Consider the following 27,962-nt stretch of genomic DNA (forward strand, 5'->3'; position numbering starts at 1 on the left):
CATAAATCAAAACCAAGTTGTGGATATAGGGGAAGGCAAAATAGTGTGTTTTCCTATTTTTAAAAGCCTTAGAAATAGTAGGATGCATACTTTTAAGTACCCTTTACTTGGACAGCAAAAAAAAAAAAAAAAAATAATAAAATAAAATCCATTTTCCTCAGACATCAACTAATTAGTAGTTTAAATGTTGATAATTTAATCTTAGTATAAAGCCAGCCATTCTGTGAGGCTAGGAAAGATTTGTTAGAAAACAATAAACAGGTCATTGAATTTGAGTTAAACAGCAAAGAGGTTGCTGATACAGATCTGGAGAAGTTTAAAACACAGACTGTTTATAAAGCATTATCCCTAATTTGAAATATCTCAGAGATCACTGTTTATTTTATCAGCCATAAAGCAGAAACAGATTTGCCCACCAAGCATTGACCAAACTCTAGAGGAGCTGCAGAGGCCAACAGCTCAGGTGGGAGAACCTATTGACAGGACACATTTAGTCATGCTTATGGGGCCTTTGTAGAAGACCAAAAAAAAGGAAAGCCATATGAAGTTCCTTTTTATTCTGACTAAAACCATTAAAGCTACTGTAGAAAAATGTGCATGAATTAGGGTAAACGTATTATCCATCAAAGTGAAGTATAGTGGGGGCTAGAAATGGCCATCGTTTGAATTGAACAATCCCAGTTCTTTGTTCTAAATATGGTTTGTATCGATTCTTGATTCTTTAGAGAGGAAGGAATGATTATCAAAGTTTATACGTTTTGAATTATGTTGACAACCATAGTTCTTTCTGGATTAAATAGTCCAAACTCCTTCATGAATTTTAATCACTGAACTTTTAACTTTGCATAATCATTGCAATAAATCGCCACATGGTTGTTTCTTAGAAGGCATATAAATACTATACCTATGAGCTCTGATATAAATCATGTGAATTTTCTTTTCCAGGTTTACACTTTCACATTGAGAGTTCATTTGAAACCATTAAAACACAGTTGCACATATCCAGTTTCTGATGCTGCAGGTACATATGCTGGACAAAACAGTTTTATTATTTCATTTACCCTATTCTGACTGTGCTATGATATAAGAGAGGGGCAGACTCCCTCAGGGAACCTAGTTTAGCACAAAACAAGGCTCTCATCCTCAATCTGACGGTGCACAGGTACAATATAATCCCATTGCAAGTGCTGCAGGTACTTGCAATGGGAATTGAAAATGTCTGATTTGAAAGATCCATGGAGAATTGAAAGGTTAGAATTGGTTCAAAGGTTTTTCATGTTCAAAAGTATTTTGAAAATGTTTTTTTTCTCAATGGCAACTTTGTGCAGATCAAATAGAATCAAAATAAGTTTTTCCTTTTTTTCTAGTAATGGTTTTAAAAAAATCAATTTCAGGTTGAAGTTATAAGAGAGACAATAAAATAATGCAAATTATTGTAGGTGACAATTATTATAGGACCAATAAGATATTAAACAAAAGGTAACGTACAGTTATAGAGGAAAATTTATCTTTTTCCAGAAACCAAAACATATGATAAAAATAGTGTTGCTGCCCCCTAGCGGCATCTACTGCAAACTCTTTTTGGGGGGGTTGCATCTCCTCCAAAATAGGTCTAAACATGTTCATGCAGGGAGTCATAAAAATATTTTAGAAAACAGAAGTAATGACAACCACAGACTCCAATTAATAAAGGTAAAACATATCGCTTTTATTCTGAAAGGTCAAAGCCAGCGTCACTACCGTATTTCATAGTGTGTGCGTGACCTACAAAACCCCAGCAAGAGCTGGCGTGGCAGCTGTTTTGGAAGTTAAGGTTAACTGGCGCTCAACCGTTTTCACTTCTTTATTAAATATGCGGGCACGGAAGGACATAAGATAAACTTCAGTCAGTCGCATCTCAAGGTTCTTTAGTACTCAAAAACACTCCAAACTACATCAGAAACAGCTGGAAGTGAAACCACAGATGCTCCTTCCTCATTTCCTTATTTTAGCGCATTTTTCAACAACATGCAAGAGCATCCTGTTTAATGTGGTGCTGTGAAGGTCTGAAGTTTGGCTGTTATAAACTGAGACAAAGAACAACTGCTGGTAAGTATTTACAGTCAGCAGTGATTCCAATTTGTTGTATTTGTTTGATAAATTTTTCATTCTGACAGTTTTGACAGCCAATGCTCTACATTTTCAGAGAGAATGTGGAAATCACACTTGACACTGATTTTATTATTTTTGGTAGACAGAAAAGAGAACTTGTTTTTAAACAGAATTGATCTGAAAGGAAATAGATTTTTCGTGGCTGCATACAAATTGATCCTCATTGTAAAATACCTTAAGCGCTCCTTTGTATGAGGTAACATTGTAAATCTTATTTATATCAGTTTGTGTTTCTCAATGCACCTAGACTATTATCACATTGCAGTTTATATTTTTTTCTTTTTCAGATCAATTCTAAGAGACGTCTTTTAGAAATGCTGCAGATGCATCAATCCTTTTACCCAGCATGGGTCATTCCTGTATACATCATTATTGCTGTGAGTCCACATCAATGCATGGCTACCTGCAATGTGCAAGATGGCAGAGCTGACTGCAGTCATCTCAGGCTGAGCTCAATCCCTCAGGATCTTCCCAGCAACATCACCAGCCTGGACATGTCTCATAACATAATGACAGCGGCTCTCCCAGAGTCATTAAAACGATACTCAGGACTTTTGCACCTAGACATCAGTTACAACAGCATCAAGAACCTGGATGTGGACTTGTGCAGGAACTTGCCTCAACTGCTTATGCTAAACTTGATGCATAACGAAGTGCGTTTGCTGAAAAAAGAAGATTTAAGCCACTGCTGCAAACTAACATGGCTGAATATGGCCAGCAACAGGTTAAAGCTCCAAGGGGAACCCTTCTCCTTACTGAAGGTACTGTACATCTATATTTTGTCAGATAACTAATAGAAAATAGGTAAAATAAAGTAAAAGTCACTATATGAAATTAATTTGAAACACACACACATAACTGATCTAACGATATATTTCTAGGTATTGGTTCAGTTCATTTCTATTAGAACTGGTTAAGCTTACAGTATATGAGCCCAAACCTGATTGTCAAGAAAATGTCAGAAGGAAGTAAATCTTGCTGCTATTAAAACAAACTGGTTTTCCTCAATACCTACAGTAAGCAGAGCCTTGGGCTGACACATTATGCATTGATTTAGTAACTTGTGCATAACAAAAAACCCTGACTAAGTATTAATTGCGGTACTATGCACTGCACTGTACAGTACATAGATACCTTGTGGTTTAAATTTTTATTTTTTTGCATTGGCCTGTGTAATTTTCAAATTTTGGGAGGCAATTGACTTATTAAACATAATCAACAAAAGTAAATAAACAAATGAAATCTCCCCTCGGTGTAGACATCCCGTTCCTTATTTTGTCACAGGGCATGTTTTTCCTACAAAATGATAGATTGTAGTAAGATGTTTATACTGCCCGAACCACGGCTGGCCTCACCATCTAAGGCAGTGCCCTGCAGGGAAGCCCATGTCAGCTGGAATTTAATTCTTTTGATCATGACATAGATGAAGGTAGGAATCCAGAATAACTGGTTATTTGAGAGCTTTGCCTTTTGGTTTAACTCTTAACCCCCGCTATATACAGTTGAAATAAATCTCTCTCTTGAGTAATGCTGGGTATTTTTGCCAAAGTCCTGAATCGATTCAATTTTGATTAATACAGTTTGATTCATTTTTAATCGATCTGTTTTTACAATCATGAAAGTGGTTCAACTGTGTGTCAGAATACTCATGTATTTAATTTTTTCCTGTCACATTAAACACAAAGTGCAAACTTGTAAATCAGACAGTTTAAGCTTGAGAAGTGAACAAAACTTTCTCATAAGTGCAAACGTGTTTGTGAAAAGTGAAAAAGTGAATCCGCAATCGTGAGACAGCGGAGACACAGCAGACATCCATGATCTGCATTATGTTCACGGCACAAACCATATTTGCAGCGTTGTCTGTAACAGCTACAGGGTGCTTGCTGGTCAGCCCCCAATTGTTAATGCCTTCAGTCCACCTATTGGCTATATTTCCAGCTGTCTGGCTTGAAGTAATCTTGAGTGCATCTTTCCTGCTCATTTGAATGTGAACGTCACGCGCATCACTATAAAAATAATCAATCCCTTTCCTTAGACATCGATCCTGCAAAAATGTAAAGTAATCGATTTAAAATCGAATTAATCGTTTTTTGTTTTTTTTTACCCAGCCCTACTCTTGAGCCTCTATTTTTAATACAATGAATGTTGCCCTGCGATGGACTGGCGACCTGTCCAGGGTGTAGCCCACCTCTCGCCCATAGACAGCTGGCATCAGCACCCCTCGTGATCCCAGCAGGGAGAAGCACTACCAAAAATGGATGGATTATCTTACATTCTCTTATTAAGAACCTTTATTAACTTTATACTGTTAGACTATCCTTGGTATTGTGTTAAAGTTATTGTGTTAAAGGGACATTTTTTTTTAAGTAGATAGAAAATCGTTTAAAAAAAAAATCTCTGATCCCTCCTTCTCTCTTTTGAACTTCAACTCTGAATGCATAAAGTAAAGAATGCCTCATAGTACTATTTTGTTAGGCAATATGACCTTGTTTGTTAGAGTTGTTAGAACCTTTTTTGTCATTAAATTCATGAAGATCATGCAAGAAGCTCCAGGTGCCAACCAGATTATAGTCTTTAATATTTTTTTCTATTATTGTCAAAGGATAGTCATGTCTACAGTATATACAATACTGGAGATGATTAGAGATGTCTTAAAAGATTGTTTTAAGTTAGGGCTGCGTTAAAATAAATTGCAATGATCAGAGGTGGGTAGTAAGCACTAGATTTACTATATTAGATTTACTTAATTAGCTTTTTGTCAAATATATACTTCTAGGAGAAGTTTTACTGCAATATACCTTTTACTTAAGTAATAGTTTGATACGATTTTACCTCTCTTACTCAAGTCAAATGTTTGGTCACTCCATCTATCATCAGTAACTTTACTTAGTAATTAAAAAACTTATTTAAAAAAATGCTGCACTTAGACATGCAGTTAATGTTTATGTCAAAATGAGTGGGGATTTTTTTGTATATTAGCTTAATTTAACCTACAATTATGTTTCAAGCTATTAAATACACAGTGTACAAATATGTAAATGTAATCGGTTTATTTTCTCAGTTACACTATTTAAATGTTTTAATTATTCTATGGTAATCTTTCAAATATCAGAATTTATACATAACTCTACATTTTGGTATGTTTTTATTTTCAATATCAGATGTAATGATAAGTGAATTTGTACGTGAGTTGCCTTTTTAACCAAATACTTTTTAAATCTTACTTGAATACTTTTTTGGATGGTCAATTTTTACTTTTACTTGAGAAAAATAGAATAAAGTATTGTTATTCTTGCTTGAGTAATTTTTTTGGGTACCCTCCTACTTCTGATTGTGATACAGAAATCTCCTGGTGGCTATTATTCAGTTTCACTTCTCCTTTTTTCACTAACAGAGCCTGAAATATCTTGATGTCTCTATGAACAAACTGCAGTCAGCAATGCTTGGCACGACCCCTCAGCTGCCCAGCCTGGAAACTCTCAATCTTGGATACAATGATTTCACCACTTTGAAGACAAACGACTTTTCTTTCCTGAGGGATTCACCTTTTCTGCAAAAAGTCAGCCTGATATCGTCTATGTCCTTAGAAAATGTAAGTTGGTTAACCAGCAAAGAAAACTGAAATATTGTTGTGAGTGTTTGGAACTTGTAAATGTAGCATTACCTGAATTTCAGTTATCTGTTTTGTTTCCTGTTTTCTGTTTCATTGTAACATTTCTGTGTTTTGTTTTTTTTCCAGTTGGAGTCTGGTTGCTTTAAGCCAATTTCAGGCCTTCGTGTGTTGTCCCTTGATGAAAGTCGTAAGGGCAGCTTGTTCATTTCCGCTCTCTGTACGGAGCTATCTGGAACAGCAATTGATTTCCTGTCTCTTAGAAAAATTTCGCTGCTGAAGCTTACCAGCCAAACCTTTTCAGGATTGAAGGAAACAAACCTTACCTTTCTGGATCTTTCGTCCAATAGCTTAAGCAAAATTGAAGATGGCTCCTTTCAATGGCTGTCTAGACTTCAGACTCTAAATTTGACAGATCATAACATTGGGCACCTAACAAATGGAACCTTTCAAGGCCTTAATATGTTGAAAACACTACTGCTGTTGAAAAAGAAAGATCAGAAATCCCATCTCCTTGTCGATGATTTCTCCTTCCAACCACTAAGCAATCTTGAGAGCCTAATATTGCAGAACACTGCTTTGGTCAAAATCTCAGAGAATACTTTCAAAGGCCTGACTCGTTTAAAAAAGCTTGATTTGAGCTGGAATCCTCAAACAGAACGACAGCTCGCAGATAAGACCTTCGTCTCTCTTTGTGATTCACAGCTTAAAACATTGAATCTAAATGGAATTGCTTCGGCTGGCATCAAACCTGGGAGCTTTTCCTGTCTTAAAAATCTCTCTTTTCTTTTTCTAGATCGTAACTTTATTCGGCAAACATTCCTTGGCAAAGAATTTGAAGGTCTTTCTCATTTACAAGAGCTTCACATAAGCAATAATACTCAGGCCATTTATCTAACCCCTGAGTCATTTGTAGGGGTGCCCAATCTTAGAGTGCTGACCCTGGCGAAGAGTCTAACAGCCGAAACCTTGAACCAGGATTCCTCTCCATTTCGTCCATTGTCCAATCTCACTGAATTGGATCTAAGCAACAACAACATTGCAAACATCAGACAGAATATGTTAGAGGGGCTTGAGAACCTCCGGGTACTAAAGCTCCAACACAACAACTTAGTTAGGTTGTGGAAGCAGGCTAACCTTGGTGGACCTGTTCTGTTTCTCAAACATACATGGAGGCTGGAACACTTTACCATAGATTCCAATGGAATGGATGAGATTCCAATTGAGGCTTTCAGGAATCTGACCCACCTCAGGGAGCTTAGCTTGAGCAACAATCTATTAAACAATTTTCAAGACTCTGTTTTCGATGATCTTACGTCGCTTGAAGTTTTACGTCTGGAGAAGAATTTTATCACTTCTGTCAGACCAGAAGTGTTTAGAACTCCCATGCACAACCTCAGCCTCCTTGTCATGGGTAAAAACACCTTTGATTGCACCTGTGAAAGCATCCTGTGGTTTGTCACATGGTTGAATACCACTAATGCTACTATTCCAAATCTCAGAGACCAGTATATATGTAACACCCCACCGCTTTACTTTAATCGCTCCATTATGGACTTTGACCCTCTCTCTTGCAAAGACATGACCCCATTTCAGGTGCTTTACATACTAACCAGCACAGCTGTTTTATTGCTGATGTGCAGTGCCTTTATTTATCGATTCCATGGCTGGAGGATTCAGTTTTACTGGAACATAATGATCAATCGCATATTAGGGTTAAGTGATGCCAGACTGGGGGAGGGCAGAGAGTTTGAGTATGATGCATATGTCATCCATGCTGAGGAAGATGCCCGCTGGGTGGAGAGACGATTGGTCCCTTTAGAAGACAAAGACTGCCAATTTTTTTTGGAGAATCGAGATTCTGTCAGTGGCATGTCCCAGCTTGAGTCCATCGTGAATAATATGAGAAGATCAAGGAAAATCTTGTTTGTGGTGACCGAGAGTCTTCTCAAGGATCCCTGGTGTAGACGGTAAATCAAACACACTCTTCATTTACTACATTACTACATTTAAATACATTAATTACAGAAAGAGGTAATATGAAGTCATGCACATGACAGTATTCTTTAGTTACTTTAATAACTCAAGAAAGCAAAGCACTATTCTATAGTTTTGTTCTCTCACTTCATGATAGCTGACCCCAGCATGTTTAGATCGGCGCTTGGTTGGGTCATTGCTAACTTCTACAGAACTTTCAATGATTACCAAAAATAGGTGTTTTTAATTTGCTGCTTGTTTAGGCACATTTTTAAGTTGTAATTAAATTTAGAACAACAGAATCAACCTGCTTATTTTACTATTTTATTATTTATATATAAACCAATTCATTATTTTGTGTGATATTATTTAAGTCTCATTTACTATACACATTAATTGACTTCTAATAAGGCTCTTGAATTTTTTCACCATGTTAATATTTGTTTTTATTTCTTCTTATTTAGATTTAAAGTCCACCATGCACTACACCAGGTCATTGAAGCCAGCAGGGACTCGGTTGTCCTAATCTTCCTGCAGGACGTGCATGACTATAAGTTGTCGCACTCACTTTTCCTCCGTAGAGGCATGTTGCATCAAAGTTGCATCCTGAACTGGCCTCCACAAAAGGAGAGGATCCCAGCCTTTTACCAGAAGCTTCTTATTGCCCTTGGAATGACGAATCGACTGCAGGAGTGACCTTTTTTTTTATAATTTTTTTTTATTTGCCATTCTTTTTCTTTTTTTCCTCTTCCCTTGCTTTGTAAATAGTCTGCTTACCCCTTGCTCACACTGGCTCCGGTGCAGTTACCGAGCCGACGGAGACCGCAACTCCCGCACACCCCCTCTCACACCGCCCTTTTGACTACGGTGCGGTGCGGCTCTGCGGCTCCGGCAACAGGTCCGGAGATTTAACAGAAGTTCACTTGAGTTCACGTAACTTCACGCGATAACACGGCCCAAATAAAGGATTTTTGCGAGAGCTTGTTGCGGAGGGCTCCGGCACGCCGCAAGGATAGCTTTCTTGCGGAATTTTCTGCAGCGCCGGAGTGTCTCGGTAACCGCAGCCGGACAGCTCAGCAGCCGGTGAGAGAGGTTTACGTCTTTTTAATGACTTGGAATCACTGCGGCGCCGCACCCACCGCACCTCAACGGTAAGACCGGAGTCGGTGTGAGCCGATTGAGAGACATCTAAAGAACTATTTTTTATCTACTTGTAAAGAGTGACTTAATATGACTAAATTGCACTATGGCATCCCAGAATGTAGACAGGCTACATCTTGGAGGACAAGCAGAGAGCATAACTATGATGATTTATGGAGGGAATGTTTCTTTTTGTCTATGGTTAGATCCATACTAGATGCCAAAGAAGAGGTATAATCTGAGTTATACCGCGTTGTGTTACCAGTTATTTGATACATCTATGTTGTTAAACTCTTTTCTCAATTCTACATTTATTTGGAAAATGATGGGCATGGTATGTTTTATGTAAAATTTCCCATTTTCATTTTAGTATGATCAGTAGCCCTTCATTAATGTGTTAACTGTCTTTCTATACTGTAGCACATTTAATACAGCTCTCTCTCGATAGATAGATAGATAGATAGATAGATAGATAGATAGATAGATAGAGCTATAAAGGTTACATGGAGCACCATAAACAAGTGGCTGGAATAGTGTACGGGAACGTCTGTAGTATGGGCTGGAAACCCCAAGGTCAAAGTGGGGAACATCTCCAAAGACGTTAGAAAATGACTGAGCCAAGATGCTGTGGGACTTGCTGATACAGACAGACTGAATGGTGATGGCAAACCAACCAGACATTGTGGTGGTGGACAAAAAGCAGAGGAAAGCCATTGTGGTTGGTATAGCAATACCAAGTGAATGCAACATCAGGAAAAAGGAAAATGAGAAACCAGAGAAATACCAGGGGCTCAGAGAAGAGCTGGAAAAACCTGGAAAGTCAAGGCATCAGTGGTGCCCGTGGTCATTGGGGCACTTGGGACAGTGCCCCCAAACTTGAGAAGTGGTTAAAGCAGATCCTTGGAAATACATCAGACAGTGCATTAAAAGTGCAGTTCTAGAAAAAAAAAGGCGTAAACCGGAGGGAGAGTTTATATGAAGAGTTTATATATATATATACACTCACCGGCCACTTTATTAGGTACACCATGCTAGTAACGGGTTGGACCCCCTTTTGCCTTCAGAACTGCCTCAATTCTTCGTGGCATAGATTCAACAAGGTGCTGGAAGCATTCCTCAGGGAGTTTGGTCCATATTGACATGATGGCATCACACAGTTGCCGCAGATTTGTCGGCTGCACATCCATGATGCGAATCTCCCGTTCCACCACATCCCAAAGATGCTCTATTGGATTGAGATCTGGTGACTGTGGAGGCCATTTGATTACAGTAAACTCATTGTCATGTTCAAGAAACCAGTCTGAGATGATTCCAGCTTTATGACATGGCGCATTATCCTGCTGAAAGTAGCCATCAGAAGTTGGGTACATTGTGGTCATAAAGGGATGGACATGGTCAGCAACAATACTCAGGTAGGCTGTGGCGTTGCAAAGATGCTCAATTGGTACCAAGGGGCCCAAAGAGTGCCAAGAAAATATTCCCCACACCATGACACCACCACCACCAGCCTGAACCGTTGATACAAGGCAGGATGGATCCATGCTTTCATGTTGTAGACGCCAAATTCTGAACCTACCATCCGAATGTTGCAGCAGAAATCGAGACTCATCAGACCTGGCAACGTTTTTCCAATCTTCTATTGTCCAATTTCGATGAGTTTGTGCAAATTGTAGCCTCAGTTTCCTGTTCTTAGCTGAAAGGAGTGGCACCCGGTGTGGTCTTCTGCTGCTGTAGCCCATCTGCCTCAAAGTTCGACGTACTGTGCGTTCAGAGATGCTCTTCTGCCCACCCTGGTTGTAACAGGTGGTTATTTGAGTCACTGTTGCCCTTCTATCAGCTCGAACCAGTCTGGCCATTCTCCTCTGACCTCTGGCATCAACAAGGCATTTCCGCCCACAGAACTGCCGCTCACTAGATGTTTTTTCTTTTTCGGACCATTCTCTGTAAACCCTATAGATGGTTGTGCATGAAAATCCCAGTAGATCAGCAGTTTCTGAAATACTCAGACCAGCCCTTCTGGCACCAACAATCATGCCACGTTCAAAGTCACTCAAATCACCTTTCTTCCCCATACTGATGCTCGGTTTGAACTGCAGGAGATTGTCTTGACCATGTCTACATGCCTAAATGCACTGAGTTGCCGCCATGTGATTGGCTGCTTAGAAATGAAGTGTTAACGAGCAGTTGGGCAGGTGTACCTAATAAAGTGGCCGGTGAGTGTAAATATATATATATATATATATATATCTATATATATATATATATATATATATATATATATGTACGTTTATGTATATTCATATTATTGCTTTTGCAATATAATTGCAATAAAAAAAGATGCAAATTTCAAATAGCAGAGGAACTCCATTTTAGTCACAATCCAGTCTTCACTGCAGCCCTTTAGGCAGTGCACTTAAAGTAGGTTTGCCACCACGCAGAAAGGTAGAGTTGCAGCTAGCATGCAGATCCATGCATGTGAGTAGAAATAAGCACCTTTTCACAAAAAGGTTACAGTACAGATCTACAACAATGGACTCTGGAGAAGCAAGCTTTTAAACTTACAAATAAAATAAAAACATCGACATGCTTGTGGTTAGTGAAAAGGAAAATCGAAATGGAATTACAATGCAGGTTAAAAGTTGCAATTTTCATTTTTTGGCAAAATCGTTCAGCCCTAATTCATAAACAACACAAAGTGAGGATAGTGACAATAAAAGAACCTCATCGATGGGAGTTGCAGTAAAAACCAGTGCAATTTTTATTTATTTATTTTAACAAAGTCTTAAAAATGCTCCATGTCTGGGCTTTTCTAATATTTAAATTAATACATTTCCTGAGTCTCGGCGCAGCCACAGCAAATAGTTCATGACCTCTAGTTTTCAGCCAAGATCTTGGCACAACCAAAAGAAATTGATTTTTTGATCTTGTTGATTAAGCTGGAACATGGACCTTAAAAGGCTCAGATATATCGATTGGAGCTAACCAATGCAAAGATAAAAAATAAAATATAAAAACATTAATAAAATGTAAAAACAGATCATGTAGCCGACTGGAAGCCAGTGCAGTGAAGCCAGCACAGGAGTTATCTGATTACCCTTAACCTGTTTCTAACTCTAGCATCAGTCTAGTTGTTTCCAAACTGCACAGTATCCTACTGCTGTATTATGACAAATTCCACTAACAGACTTACCAGATATGACTATTGTAAAGGTTATACATTTTTTTTAGTAAAGTCTTTATGCTGAATACCAAGAAATAATAATACATGAGTTTAAAAAGTTGAGTGTGAGCAAAGGAATATCATTCCATGACAGAGGAGTAAATGGTAACTCTAAACAAATATGTTTTTAAGTGTAATTAAACAAAAAACTGAATGGCGCAGAGGATCTTAGGAGTCTAGAGAGTTAATGCAACAAAATGAAATCTGATATACAATATTTTGGCGCTTGAGCTTTCTTTAAGATGTATTTTAAAGTCTATTTTCTAAGTCTGAAACATTGTTTTTGTTTTAACTTAAATTAGTACATTAGCCTTCTGAAAAACTGTTTTTTTTTATAGCCAGAGTAAGAGCTCTTTTTTTTTTTTTTACAGTGTTCTGTGTGGCAATAAGGCAATAAGAATAATTGTCTTGATGCCAAAAAGAGCCCAATAGATTTTACTTTCACAAGTACGGCTGTCGCCATAGTGTTCCGCTTGATTTATGCATATAGATAGCTTTATTATAAATCATGTAGAGAGTATTACAGATTATATGGACACTGAAATGTGAGTGGAATGGAAAGGAAAAACAGAAAAAAGGAGTAAAGATGAAAGAAAGATGAGATAAAAGGGAGATAACGATAAAACTTCTTCATTCTGCTTCATCACCTCACCACAAAGTAAGAGTTCTGAGACAGGGAGTGATTTTACACAAGGAAATGAAAAGTTAATGCTCATGTCCTAAGGACATCTTTACATGAATTTTGCAGCTCAGATGCCAGCTGAAGTTTACACTATGTAAATTTTCACCAAAATCCTGCAAATGTTGCAGTATCTGTCACCTTTCTTTGTCAGTAAGTGATATTTAAAGCAGTCAAAGCAGTCTTAGCATTGATTTAGTAGACTATAAAATGTATTAATAATTTCTTGACCATTTATTTTTATTTTATTATCTGCAAGTCAAAATAATACGGGATATATCCATGAAATCTTAAGCTCTGTGTTTAATAAATATATATATTGGAAGTCATTATTTTCTATCTCTTTTTGACGTTATGTGGTAACATGCACCTTGCATCCCAGCAATGACTATGTTGTTCTGACCTCTTGTGGTTACAATAATGTACTGCAACAATACCTGATTTAATAACAAAGCAATTTATTTTTTAAAGACTTATTGTTTGTTTCCTGTTTGATTATGAGGTAATAAAGTTAACAGCTGTCATATGACTTGTTCAATGTCTTCTGCAAGCAACATACTAAGGGCAGTCATAAATGATTAATGCTTTGACAAATGTTGTATATAAACATTAAGTATTATATTTTTTAAACAAAATATCAGAACTCTGTATTTAAAAAACTAAAGCTAGAATATAAAAAGCAAACCACTTTTTATATTTGTGGGATGTACGGTTTGGTGCCTTAGAGTATAACAAAATTGCATTCTAATGCCTGAAAAAAACATATTCCTTTCTTTTTATTGGAACAGAAATTTCTAGCTGGTTGCAGTACTACCTTTCACATGCTCAAAAGTTAAATAAAAGTAAAGCTTTAAGAAGAGTGACTGGTGATAACAAGTTATCACTAAATATACAATGCATGACCTTGAGATTCGAAAACTTGCGCTGAAAAATGTGCATGTCAGTTATATACACACATGGACAAAATTCTTTGCTTCACTCATTTAAAGAAAACAAAACCAACAAACAAAACACTCGCAATGGTCATAAAACACCTGGAGCCTGACAAAAGTAAGAATGAATAAAAAATTATCCAAAAAACAACTAATCAAAGTTAGACCATGTGTCAGTAGATTGATTTTAAAAAATCAACTCCTGAAACAGATAAAAACAATGGTACTCCTTGAAAAAAATAAATAACATGACCAAAAGAAAATGTTAATTCGATGTGTATCCACTAATTAGCAACAACTGTCTATCAGCTAGAATACTGACCCTCAAAGGCCTTACTCTGCATTCAAAATGTCCACCTCCACTCAATTTATTTCCCTAAATTAGATGCACTGTTTGAGGTTGTTAGCTGAATAAAAACACCTGTCCACCCCATATATTAAGAAAGAATCCACTACTAACATGGTCAAGACCAAAGAGCTGTCCAAAGACACTAGAAACCAAATTATACACCTCCACAAAGCTGGAAAGGGCTACGGGGAAATTGGCAAGCAGCTCGGTGTAAAAAGGTCCACTGTTGGAGCAATCATTAGAAAGTGGAAGAAGTTGAACATTATTATCAATCTCCCTCGGACTGGGGCTCCATGCAAGATCTCACCTCTTGGGGTCTCAGTGATCCCAAGGAAGGAGAAAATCAGCCCAGAACTACACCGGAGGAGCTGGTCAAGAGCAGGACCACCGTTTCCATGGTTACTGTTGGTAATACACTAAGAAATCATGATTTGAAATCATGCATGGCATGTAAGGTTCCCCTGCTTAAACCAGCACATGTCAATACCCATCGTAAGTTTGCCAATGATAATTTGGATGATCCAGAGGAGTCATGGGAGAAAGTCATGTGGTCAGATGAGACCAAATTAGAACTTTTTGGTCATAATTCCACTAATTCTACTGTTTGGAGGAAGAAGAATGATGAGTACCATCCCAAGAACGCCATCACTACTTTGAAGCATGGGGATGGTAGCATCATGCTTTGGGGGTGTTTTTCTGTACATGGGACAGGGCGACTGCACTGAATTAAGGAGGGGATGACCGGGGCCATGTATTGTTAGATTTTGGGGGGAAACTTCCTTCCCTAAGTTAGAGCATTGAAGATGGGTCGAAGCTGGGTTTTCCAAGATGACTGGACTGAAGCACTCAGCCATTATAGGGGCTGGCTCTCTAAGAAGCATATCAGGGTTCTGGCGTGTCCTAGCCAGTCTCCATCTAAGCCCAACAGAGAATATTTGAAGGGCGCTTAAACTGTCGCTGTTTCCCAGCGACAGCCCAGAAACCTAACTGATCTAGAGAAGATCTGTGTGGAGGAGTGGGCCAAAATCCCCCCTGTGGTGTGTGCAAACAAGCTAAAAAAAATACAGGAGACATTTGATCTCTTTAATTGCAAACAAAGGCTTCTGTACAGAATGTTAACATTGTTTTTCTCAGATATTTAAATACTTATTTAAAGCTGTATCACACAAATAAATAGTTAAAAAATCATACATACACCTACGATGACAATTTAAGACCCCTCCATGATTTCTAAGTGGGAGAACTTGTAAAATAGCAGGGTGTTTAAAGGCTTACTTTCCTCATTGTAGATAAAGAGAGAGAGAGAAAACAATGGTAGTCACTGCTCTGTCTGTCAACAAGGTGTATATTGCACTTAGCATGGACCAGAGGAAGGAAAGAGTTTTCTCTGGAAATTAGAAATACTTTTATAGACAAGTAAAAGCTATAAGACCATCCCCATGCAGCTTGTAGACTGTGCAGAAAAAAAATGCTGAATCTGCAGATGAGATTCTGCAGAGGCCATGATAGGTCAGTTCATCTACCTAGAAAGTACTTTGCTTTGCATGTGGCCACTGTCATGAATCTTTTCCTCCTTTAGTCTTTTGTTTTCAAGTTTTATTAATTCAATTCAATTCAGTTTATTTATATAGCACCAATTCACAACACATGTCATCTCAAGGCACTTCACCAGATCATAGAGTCAAATTGATTGAAAGTTTTCTATCTAAGGAAAGCCAGTTGATTGCATTGACTCATTGACTCAAATGCAATACCCCATTATAATAATACTTGGTTTAATTTTGGTGTTAGTTTAGTTATATGGCCATTTGTTTGTCAAACAAAATTTAACCCAAAATTCAAGACACAACCAGTAGTGCATGTGGAAAAGCATAAGTCTATATTTTTGCATGAATCGCATGAAGCACTTCCTATTTTCAGTTTAAAATAAAGGCATACTATTGTGAGAAAAGTGTTAAACCACCCAAGGTCCTGTTAAACATGAATTTTATTTGCACTGCAAATATATTACCCATAAACTATAGAACATACTAAAGGTGTGTATTCATAAAGATAAATTACACCAGGATAAGGCAATTACATATTAACCAGTCAGGTACCACATGGATCACAATGTCCTTGCTCCTAAAATAGCAATAGATAATAAGTGGGATAAAGTTCTTGATTGGTACCAGCTTGTAGCAGTGCACCATGAATGATTAATACATTTATTGCAAAATGTCTGCAAATAATGACTAGTATATTTACTTTCATGATACATTGGTGTAAATTTAACAATTGTTGTGTATGGTCTAGTATATTCTAAGGTAATAAAGCAGAAAAACCTGACCAGTCTGCCTGACAGCCAAAAACAACACAGTAAAACTGAAGAAACTTTTACCCAGTAAGCCATGGGTGCATAGGCCAAACATGGGAGGAGCAGTGACGGCAGTGCATTTGTATCATCCTATTAATATGCAGGACACATCAACAGGCTACTGCTGATTTTATAACAACTGAACAAACTGGATGTGTATGCTGTTGAAGAAAAAAAAAACATGGCAAATTTACTGGGAAGTTACAGTTTACCCTTTCTTGGAGTTAACGTTTTCATCGCAGCTCTGACCTACATTACCTACAACCTGCTGAGCAGTCATCTCCATAAATGGTTCAAGATGAAATCTATTCCTGGGACAGGTTCAGCATACCCCTTTATTGGAGATGCACTGTCGTTCAAAACCAATGCAGGAGGTAGGAAAAGCACTCTTTAATTAGCAAACTCTAACAATATTGAGAAATATAAGGTGTCTTTTTTTTTATAACAAACTCTCTTTTTGTCTTGTTTCAGAATTCTTCAATCAAATTGTTAACTTTACATATGAGTTCAGAGATGCACCATTGTTTAATATCTGGTTTGGACCAATTCCATTGGTTGTCCTGTTTCATGCTGAAACAGTTGAGGTATGTTCACAGAGAAATTCATTACACAGGTGCATCATCATGAATTACATAACCGTAAAAAAAAATTGATGCTAAAATTTAGATATTACATACCATGCCTTCCAAAAGTATTCAACCACCTTGAACTTTTGGACCTTTTGTCAAATTTCAGGGCTTCAAATATAATGATATGAAATTCAAATTTTTTTTCAAGAATCAATGACAAGTGGGACACTTTCACGAAGTAGAACGAAACTTATGGACAGTACAGTATACAGCCTTCACAGGTTTGAATACCTGTATTATACTACCTGCTTATATACCAGTAGGCACTGCAAGGGCTATTTATCACATTAAAGTGACGTGAGCGAGACAAGTTCTATTTATTTTGTTTTTTATCATGGAACAAACAAATTTCAGCCATAATGTGAACAGGCAGGATACACTCTCAAAGGTGTTTTTCATTTCAATCCAGCAGATGTCCCCCTTCAAAACTGTACAAAATCTATCCCACATTTTGTCAAGCTTTGACTAGTTGTGTCAAAGAGGTTTATTGGTTAAAATATCATCTTCAAATTTGCCATCACTATTTCTCTTCCAGGGCTAGAACTAACTACCTTAAATTAAAACTCCTACCTCCTATTCCTTGTTCCCATCCCATCATCTTTTGTCTGGGTCCACAGTAAGAACACTATCCATGGTTGAAAAGGAGTGCCTGCTGTGCTGAATCCGGAGAGCCGCCATTGTTATGGATGTCATTACGCGGCATACACATGAATGATGATGGTAAAATTTGGATTGGAGTGTCACAAAATAATGCATTTTTGCATTTTTGTTAGACTCCACAAGGTAATGTAGGGTGTGCCTATTAATCTTGCCACACAAAGGACAACCTTATAGTTCCATGCAGGTGCTAGGACTGTCAGGAGGATTAGATGCTAACTGTAAGGTCGCTACGAAGCATACTGCTTTCTGGTCCTTGCTCTTTACTGCCACCACTATTCAATTCATTTAGATAAATAATAGTTACAATGAATTGGATGCTGTGAGCCTTCAGCAGGCTATGAGAGGTTCTAACATCCATTTCAATTTAATTTGTTTATTGTTGAACAAATATGCTTAAAAAAGGAAAGAAACACAAGACCTTTGAACCAGTTTTACACTGCTGTTGTATGTTCAGTTGCAGTGGCAGCAACATTTCCTCCCAGCCTGTTCCTTATCTAAATGCGTAACATTGTCTTAATAAGTGTCTCTCAGGCCTTCTGCCCAACTTAATCATATTTCTGCAGACCATAATTGAACTCTGTTTAAGTAGAGCTCTGAGATATGGTTCATAAAGTCATTTATAGCAAATGTAGTTGATTAGTGCTACCTCTGTGATTTACAATTTCCTGTTACTCAAACTGTCTTTTGTAGAAAGTTCTGAGTAACCCCGTTCACCTCGACAAGGCTTTTCCATACAAATTCCTCCATCCTTGGCTTGGAACAGGCCTTTTAACCAGGTACAGATATTTATTTCTTTGACTTGAATAAATCTCTTTAGCAGAAAAAAAAATAATAATAATGATTTGGATGGATTGAATATGATATCAAAATAACAACACCTCATTAGCCTGATTTGAGATCCACATCGACATTGAAAAACACAAGAGACAAATTAAAAAAGCCGACCTATAAAAAAGCTAAAGATATTTGTAAATCATGTTATAAAGTCAGTTGTTTTGATCAGAAAAGTCATTGCAACTTATTTTGTTAGCTTTTGAGTAAACATTGTCTATGTTTTCAGCACTGGGAAAAAATGGAGACAACGAAGAAAGATTCTGACACCGACCTTCCATTTTTCCATCCTGACTGACTTTTTGCAAGTAATGAACGAACAGGCAGAAATTCTAGTGGAAAAGCTGGAGAAGAAAGCGGGAAAAGGTTCTTTCAACTGCTTCAATGACATCACCCTATGTGCACTGGATATTATCTGCGGTGAGTAGATGAAGCATTTAATAAATGAAAAAGCAATCAATTAATGATATCTAACAAATCATGAGATCAAGAGTAACTAATTTCCCGTATAACATTTTCAGCTTTTGGAGGTACAAACACCTTAAGTATAGATGTTTTAAAATGAGACCCCAAAACTGGCAAACCTTAAGAAGACATGAAAATTAATGGGCTTTTTCTATATCACAGTGAGTTAATTACCTGCAATAAAAAAAAAGAAATAAACAGTAGCATGCTGGACAAAGAGGGTAGGAATGCAAGGATAAATAGCTGGCACTCGTGTGGCTCTCTTTATTAAGTCAGAGGACCTGAAAATACTTTACAAATACACTTTGCAGCCCTTTGCAGACACATTTACCCAACAACATGATTATAGTAGTCTGATTTGAAATAGGCATCTTCACACAGGTTTTAAAATCTTATCTTTATATTCAATATCAAATAATACTATCATGAAATAACAGCTAACAATGCATTGTTTTTAATATTCTGAAGATATAATATTTGTCTATGAATACTATTACACTTATAATTGATAATTCCATCCATCTATTTTCCATCACGCTTATCCCAACTGGGGTTGCGAGAGGTGCTGGTGTCTATCTCCAGCGATCTACGGGTGAGAGGAACACAGGGGGTACACAGGTTGCCAGTCTATCGCAGGGCAAAACAGAGAGAAACAAACCATTCACACACACACACTCACACCTAAGGAGAATTTAGAGAAGCCAATTAACCTGACAGTCATGTTCTTGGACTCTGGGAGGAAGCCAGAGTACCTGGAGAGAAGCCATGCATGCACAGGGAGAAAATGCAAACTTCATACACATCCCCAGGCTGGGAATTGAACCCAGAACCTTCTTGCTGTAAGGTAGCAGTGCTACCAGCTGCACCAATTACCAGCCATTGATTGATAAATATAGTTATTGAATTATCCTTGCAATCAAGATCAATACACAATTAAAATATATTTAAGATGACTGTAAACTTTTAACTGGTATCAGACTTTAATAAGTGAACACTTTTAATTATCAAGTAACAATTATTACCTTAATTTATCAATGATTGTAGTCATTTAAAGCAGTTGTGACTCTTAGTTTGAATTAAGCTCTAGTAAATGTGGCCAATTACATTTTATACTATAATAATATTTCTGACTAAGCCACTGCTTAGGCACAAAAGTAACAAATAAAAAAATGGGTTTTACTTTAGTTGCACCCTCCTTGGAGGTGCAGTGGAGAGTGGGTAATAGCAGGCAGTGCACCACTGGGATCTAGGTGATGTGCTGATATCCTGTATTAATTAAACACTCCCAGGTTCCTTAATTTGTCTTTGCACTATTTTCAGGTAAAATTATGTTGAATAGTTTAGTAGAACATTTTTATTTTAATCTATTACTATTTTTTTTATATATATATATGTTTAGCGTTCATATACTGCTTAGTTATATTTTTCAATTCTATTCAAATAAAGTAAAGATATGTGTGTGTGACTTAGTGTGGTGCTGATATGTTGAAACATATCTCTATGTCTAAAACGTCTTTGCTCTTTGTTTAGAAACTGCAATGGGAAGAAAGATTTACGCACAGAGCGATTCTGAATCTGAGTATGTTAAGTGTGTATACAGGTATGCTTTTTGTTTCCTTTCAAAAAATTATATATTCAGTTGAATAATATATGTTTAGAGGGTTGAGCAACATCTTTTACCCCAAGGATGAGTGATATTGTCAGCCTGAGACAAAGGACACCTTGGTTTTGGCCTGACTTTATTTACTACTTCTTTGGTGAGGGTAAGAAGCATGACAAGACACTGAAGACCCTCCATTCTTTTACCTATAAAGTGAGTTAGCCCGTTGTAAGTGGATAGTTTAAAATAAGATGCATTTTTTAATTCATTCATGCAGAGATTGGACACTCCAACAGAAACCATAACAATCTCTATGTGCAGGTGATAAAGGAAAGGTCTGAAAACTTGTCCTACATTGAATCAGACAGCGACTCCGACTATGGCAAGAAGAAGCGACAGGCCTTTCTAGACATGCTCCTGAAGACCACAGATGAAGATGGAAACAAGTTGACCCATCAGGACATTCAAGAGGAAGTGGACACCTTTATGTTTGAGGTTGGTGGTTAGACTTATAGGTTAAAAAAAAAAGGTTTGTCACAGCAGAAAAAAAAATTAACCTACACATCTGGAAATGCATTTAACTCTAACTAATCAGTAGTCTAGTTGTAAAAAAAAAAAAAGGGGGGGGGGGGGTTTCAAGCATACATAGCCTATTTAATATAAACCTAAAGCAATATGCATGGTGTGGTTGTTACATGTCAGGTATGCTGGTCATTGACTTTGACCAAGGCAGCTTACAGTAGAACTGCAGTCGGTCCCTGGACTGGCATGGCTATCACTGCCTCTACACAGTTAGGGACTAATGTCAGCTTCATAGTCATGACAGGCCACTTCTTTGATTTTATTTATTTTGCTCAGTCTACTCGTAATCCCTCACCCCGCCAAATGTTGAAAGGGCAATATTGATGCAATTACTGTTAATATATTGTAGAAATTTTACACATTCCGTAATAAAATATCACAGGGGATGGTATGGGGGGATGGTCATTTAGGAGTGGGAAAGAATTTTTAAGACTTTTTTAAGAAGGGGGATGCCATCCCACCTCATCCCCCCTCAACTCGACTACTGGTTACCAACGCAGCTCAACAGCATTGAATTAACAGTTCAACTAAAAGAAAAAAATTAACCTACACAGTTGGAAATACATTGAACTCTTCTCTTTTTTCAGGGTCATGACACCACGGCTGCCTCCATGAACTGGGCCCTCCATCTGATTGGAAGCCATCCAGAGGTGCAACGAAAAGTTCAGCAAGAGCTGCAGGAAGTGTTTGGTAACATTGACATGGCTCATCCTTCTCTACCTCATTTAATAGCTTGATTAATATTCCAGTCCAAAGGGTTTTTACTCATCTTTATTCAGACTCTTTTGCCCTCTCATAAGTTTAACAGCTATAAAAAACCCTTTGTTTATATTTATTCAGTTCTTCTCATAAAAAACTAAATATCTGTAAGTTATCTGTAATAATGTACAATGCTTTTCATGCAAATTTTCTTCAGTTAAGGAAAGTAAACCTTTGAGGTACTGTGAATGCAAATGTTGTATCAACTCAATGAACTAAATATGCCCTGAAGTACATGAGCCTTTATTATGCTATAATTATTTCCTGTGCACTAAAGTTTCATTTTCATTCCAGTCTATAGATGCGCAGTGCTTGTAGAAACATGCTTCAGAAGACTGCCAGCTGAAGTTCTGGTGCTAGTACAAAGTACTAACTGGGAATGATGGTGGTGATAGTGGGTGGCTGTAAAGAAAATAAAATGTAGGCTCCAAAATCAAATTTGAAATTGACTAATTGATTACGTGTCATTAAACAAAAACACAGCAGGAAGTTTCTTTCCCTGCTGACCTTAACAAGGCAATTGAGTTTGTTATATGGGCATTAAAAGAAGCAAAAATAATCACTGTATCAGTATGACAGTATAAACCTTATAATACACCCAAGATTATGTAGTGTGGATGTGTATTAAAAAAAAAGCATTTACTACTCTTTCCTATTTCTTGATTACTGTGCAAAGGTGCATCAGGCCGACCCATTAACACAGAGGACCTAAAGAAACTAAAATACCTGGAATGTGTCATTAAAGAAGCTCTGCGGCTGTTTCCCTCTGTGCCCTTCTTCGCCCGAAGCCTCTGTGACGACTGCAATATTAGTAAGTTACACAAGATAAGTAACCTTACAGTAACCCCCGTAACAAGTAATCTTATTTGCAACTGTGTTAGCTGGTACTGGGTCACTTTATCATTTACCAATTCAATAAAGAAATATAAATAATAATTTTACTTTTAAGTCTATCTAAGTGGACTAAAGGTAAAAAAAGGGATCTAAGTGCCTTTTTTGTCAGCTGTCTTCATCACAACAGAGTTGCAGTGAATTGTGGCAGCAGCCCCACCCATCCATGTATCGATCTCTCTGCCTTCTCCCATCCTCATGTGTGGGACGCCAAGATACTTAAACTCCTCCACTTTAAGCAGCTGAACCACATCATATGCAAAAAGCAGGGAGAATATTCGTCCACAAACCAGACTCACTTGGGTTACCTTGGCTGCACCTAGAAATCCGACTTCATGGCGGCAATGCTGACCAACCTTCTGCTCCACTTGTACAGGGACTGGATGGCCCCCAGCAAAGAGGCCCTAACTTTATTCTATTTTTATGTCCTATTATTCACTCTAAACACACTATCACTGTGAAATAAACCTGATACCGGTACATGTAGCAAGGGAGTTAACATTATTTAATAATTTATAATTTTAATTAGATATTATATTTTGCTATTAAAAGCTTTCTTTTAGATAAATAATCCTATAATTTCAGAATTTTAGCAGCTTTAAACAAAAACAGTCACTGAATCCGGACCTAGAATCTGTACTAATGAACTTTCTACATGAGTGTTCCCCTTTATATTCAGTTTGTTCAGCCACATATTCCACGAGGTGCGTTAGACTAACAGGCAAATATGCATGAAATAAGCAGAAAGTCCTATGTAGCCTACAAAATCCTGGCTTGTAGATGCATTTTTCCTGAATAAAACAGGCACCCATTGAATTATGTTAAAAGCTGCTTCCTCTTCAGTTTGGTAGACCATATTTACTCCACTGGAAAATCAGTTAAACTAATCACTCTTTTGGATCCAAATCTATCTCGTAATAGAGATAAATTTGCAATGCAGCGTAAAAATCTGAAACAATTAGGGACAGCTGCTGATTTAAAGGTGAAACAGATTAACTGGGATATTAAACATGCAATAAATGATATCCCCAAGTTTTTAAGAAACAATACACTATGCTATAATAAAATTCAACATATCTGTTTGTCTTTTGTAGCTCAACAAGACTCAGAAATAGCTGCGCCAGCCAACCCAGAGACAGCCAGACTCACAGGACACTGACTTAAGATTAAAATATAAGAAACCTACAAGAATTAAAGCACAAATAATAAAAATCAGTGTATAAATGTTTTTTGAAACATAAGGTTCGATTTATAAACTTTGGCTGTCAATGACATATGGGACAAATTTCTAAATTAGATTTTGCTGCATGTGAAGGAGGATATTCACTGATATAGCTTAAAGGGAAGCCAGGCATTGATGGATTGATTGAAGTGAAGTTGTGTCCGTACTAGGGATGCATGATATATTGATGTTGGCATTGGTATCGGCTGTTATTCCTCATTTTTTATACATTAATGTTTTTGAGCCCTTTATAAAATAACGCACTAAAGGCAGGCATCTGTCTATAACTATAAATATCAGTGTATTGTGGTTCTCTTTTGTTCTCAACAATAGGAAAGCATTCAATAAATATATGTTTGAGCTAATTTTTGGAAAATATAAACCCTATTGAAAGCGTTTGGGTTGAATAGCTGTAGGTCCATCAGCCACTATCCTTAGAGCGTTCACACCAACATTTATAGTAAAGTTACACCCTTGCGCCAAGCATTTCCATTATACTACTGGACGGCCTACCTACCTAACTTTCTTGGTCTTCTGCTGGCAAAACTCTCTCATTCAACGGCTCTGGGATTTCTTTCTTTGAGGTATAATATGATTGGCTGGGAAAATTCACTGGATATGTAGTAACCATGTTATTCGAAGAGGGACAACAACGCTGAATGAAATTGAACTGGAAGCTACTTTGTGTTTTAATTGGAATTAAAAGATAGATGACGGGTTGGTTAAAGAGAGGGAAGGGATCGAAAAAGCTGTTACACATATAGAACATTTTCAGCAAATGAACTTTAGTAAGTTTATACTTAGCAAGTTAGAATCATAATACAGTGGATTTGTCAAAATATTGCATCTTAATGTTGTGTTCTTCTTTACCAGTTAAACAAAAAGCTATACAGCTTGGTTCCTCAGAGTTACACCTAAGAATTTATTAAAATGTAATTTTCTTATTGAAAAGAAATATATCAGACTGCAGAGGTTCTAGATATCCCCACATGAAAAATATTTCCTAAATTTAAAAATTATGCTGTGGTGATGGTAACTTAGTTTCTTTAGCATCATTATATTAGTAAACATCTTCATGTTATGTTTTCAGCAGAGCACAGACACAGAAGCAGGGACGGCTGCAGAGTTAAGTATGAAACAGACTGACTGGGATATGTAACATGCAGTAAGAGCTGTCTCAGAAATATTTTACAAGAAAATGTGATGCTATACTAAAAATGGCTCAGATCTTTTTGTCTTTTGAAATTCAACAAGACTCAGAAATAGTTGTACCAGTTAACTCAGGGAGCTGCAGAGTCAGACTCAGGTGAGGCAGAAACCTACGATAATCAAAGCAAAAACAATACAGAAGTGAGGAATGCTCTGATCTTTACATTTGAGAAACCAAGCAACCTCTTCACAGACGCATGGCCCAACACAGAAGAGCGCCCTCCTCTGGACAAGACTCCGCACTACATCTACACATTGTGGACAAATGACATTCTTTTGAGGACCAGAATGTTCACATTCTGGATAAAGAAAATAGGTGGTTTGAGAGGGGCGTGAAGGAAGCCATCTATGTGAAGAGAAAAAACAACTTAAACAGAGGTGGTGGACTCAGATTCCAGCTTCCAAAAACTTACAATTCAGTTATAGAGCTGATCCCTTCCAGATATCACCACCCCCCCCACCCCATCACAGAGGAACAAAGTACCTACCCTCTCCAGCCGGTGAACAATGCCTCCTAAACGACCGACCCTTAACAATCATAAACAGGTTTCAGGTATTACAGGAGACAATCCCCCCCTTTAACGACAATCCCACCCTTTAACGACCGACCTTCAGAATCATAGACAGGTTTCAGATATTACAGGCTAACATTGAAACCAAACGACCCACACATCGGTTGCCATTTGCATGTTTCAAAGCAATATAAGGTCTTGTCTATATAAAAACTCTAACTCACAGCGGATCCAGCCATTAATTGAAAAGCTTCCTGGAGAGGTAGTGAAACGTCTTCAAATCTTGGAAACCAAGTCCAGTGGATTATTTTTTAAACTTTTACAGAAAAACAATATAGAAAAAAAAAATCTATATATCCGTACATCACCACTGGCATTGGTAATGATTGTTATTAGTCATTTTTTAAATATATTTTTGTCTTTATTAGTGCTGCTGAGGCTTTCAAACATTTTATAAATGAGCCACTGAAAGGTAGCTGTCTACCTATCTATAAATATAAATATTAGTCCATTTTGTAACTGTTGCATTCTCAACAGTAGGAGACCATTGAAAAATGTATGGCGTTTACATATTTGTCAGGACACACTATTAACCCTGTACAAAAACACAAGGTCCTTTGGGTTCTATAGCTGTAGGAGCATCAGCCCCCAAACTTATAGAGTGTCCCTACCAGCTTCAGTCACAAAGTGACACCCTTGGTTTCAAGCTTATGTTTTGGGTGGTTTGTGAAGTTATTTGCTTCCTTAGATATAAAATAGATCCCTGATAAATAATCTCTGTCCTGAGGGCCGTTATATTTGTTTTCTGAAATCAAAAACTTTTTTTTAAAGAATATGTAATATATGTCCAATAATTCAGTCCAGGTTTGAATGGTTTATATTGTATTGAGCTTATTATACTGAATAATTATCAATTGGCTTGAGAAAAAGAACAACCCAAAAATTAAAACGGATTCTTCTATAATAATTTTTTAATGGAACAGACATTTGTTTAGTGTCCAGTTCTACCCTGATCACTGTATTTATTTTTCAAGTTTTCAATAAAAAAAAAAGTTGGCAATACCTTTTTAGTAAGGCAAAATTGATAAGCATAAAATAATGCTAAATTTAGCATTGCTAACTGAGCAGGTTATCAAGCAGTGCTTATAAAATACTTTGTTTCATCAGAATAAGAGCCACAAACATACACTGTATGTTTTCAAGCTAAACACAGTGATATTCATACTATACCCTTCAACTTTTACCTGCTTCATTGGTCTAATTCTGAAATAGACAGCAGGTGCTTTACTTCAGCAGGAAATAATTTGGAGTTTTAACATTATGAAATCTTCTTATACATTTAATAATCCGTAAATGTAATTGAGTTTTGCTTTTACTCTAGATGGTTTCAACGTCCCCAAAGGAGCAAATGCGATCATCATTACATACACTCTTCACCGTGATCCACGATACTTTCCAGAACCAGAGGAATTCCGGCCTGAGCGTTTTTTTCCTGAGAATTCACTTGGAAGGCCCCCGTATGCATATGTCCCTTTCTCTGCTGGACTCCGCAACTGCATAGGTGGGAAAAGGAAATTCTGGGGTTCAATTAATCCACATGAATACTTTATTAGAGTCATATGTGTTGTTTCAGGTCAGCGTTTTGCACTGATGGAAGAAAAAGTGGTTTTGGCGTCCATTCTGTGTAACTTCAATGTCGAGGCCTGTCAGAAACGTGAGGAAATTCGCAGAGTGGGGGACCTCATCCTGCGACCAGAGCAGGGCATTTGGATCAAACTGGAAAAGAGAGAACCACTTGCTCCATAAAATCAGCATTGGCTCAATAATTACCTTTCATTCATTCATTCATAGTTTTTGTTTTTTCAATTTTAGATAATTCAAATAGCTGAAAATGTATCAAAAGTATTACAAAAATCACAACTAGTGGAATACAAATAGCATTACTGGGTAGTTTAGCATATCTGCCTCTCATAGTATGATAATCTAAAAAAACTGCTTCGATTGCTTAAAATACATTTCTTTTGTATATTTCTACATTTTGTGGCTGAAACTGCTAATGGAATATGTGAGACTTCTGGTTATTTCATGTTGAACAAGCATTTCTTGTAATTTTGTTTGAAAATGTCTTGCATTACCAAATGTTTAAGATACAGACATGTCACAGGTGGAAGTATTTCTGAGTATTATT

General features: G+C 37.2%; 2 protein-coding genes across 2 annotated transcripts; both read left to right on the plus strand.

Annotated features, from left to right (window-relative positions):
- The first annotated feature begins 1,765 nt into the window (after positions 1-1,765).
- tlr3 (toll-like receptor 3) lies at positions 1,766-9,209 on the plus strand. Its single transcript, XM_038306131.1, has 6 exons — positions 1,766-2,088; positions 2,439-2,912; positions 5,546-5,743; positions 5,891-7,731; positions 8,203-8,513; positions 8,921-9,209. The coding sequence occupies exons 2-5, from the start codon at positions 2,466-2,468 to the stop codon at positions 8,432-8,434; spliced, it is 2,718 nt and encodes a 905-aa protein (XP_038162059.1). The 5' UTR covers positions 1,766-2,088; positions 2,439-2,465; the 3' UTR covers positions 8,435-8,513; positions 8,921-9,209.
- Positions 9,210-16,544: 7,335 nt separating this feature from the next.
- LOC119797184 (cytochrome P450 4V2-like) lies at positions 16,545-27,944 on the plus strand. The gene is made up of 11 exons (XM_038306145.1): positions 16,545-16,788; positions 16,886-16,998; positions 18,394-18,479; positions 18,764-18,954; positions 20,530-20,599; positions 20,686-20,812; positions 20,921-21,094; positions 21,769-21,871; positions 22,617-22,751; positions 27,156-27,335; positions 27,408-27,944. The coding sequence occupies exons 1-11, from the start codon at positions 16,596-16,598 to the stop codon at positions 27,578-27,580; spliced, it is 1,545 nt and encodes a 514-aa protein (XP_038162073.1). The 5' UTR covers positions 16,545-16,595; the 3' UTR covers positions 27,581-27,944.
- Positions 27,945-27,962: the final 18 nt, after the last annotated feature.

This window comes from Cyprinodon tularosa, unplaced genomic scaffold (assembly GCF_016077235.1).
Source record: "Cyprinodon tularosa strain WSP-4 unplaced genomic scaffold, ASM1607723v1 ctg573, whole genome shotgun sequence".
NCBI classification, from domain to species: domain Eukaryota; kingdom Metazoa; phylum Chordata; class Actinopteri; order Cyprinodontiformes; family Cyprinodontidae; genus Cyprinodon; species Cyprinodon tularosa.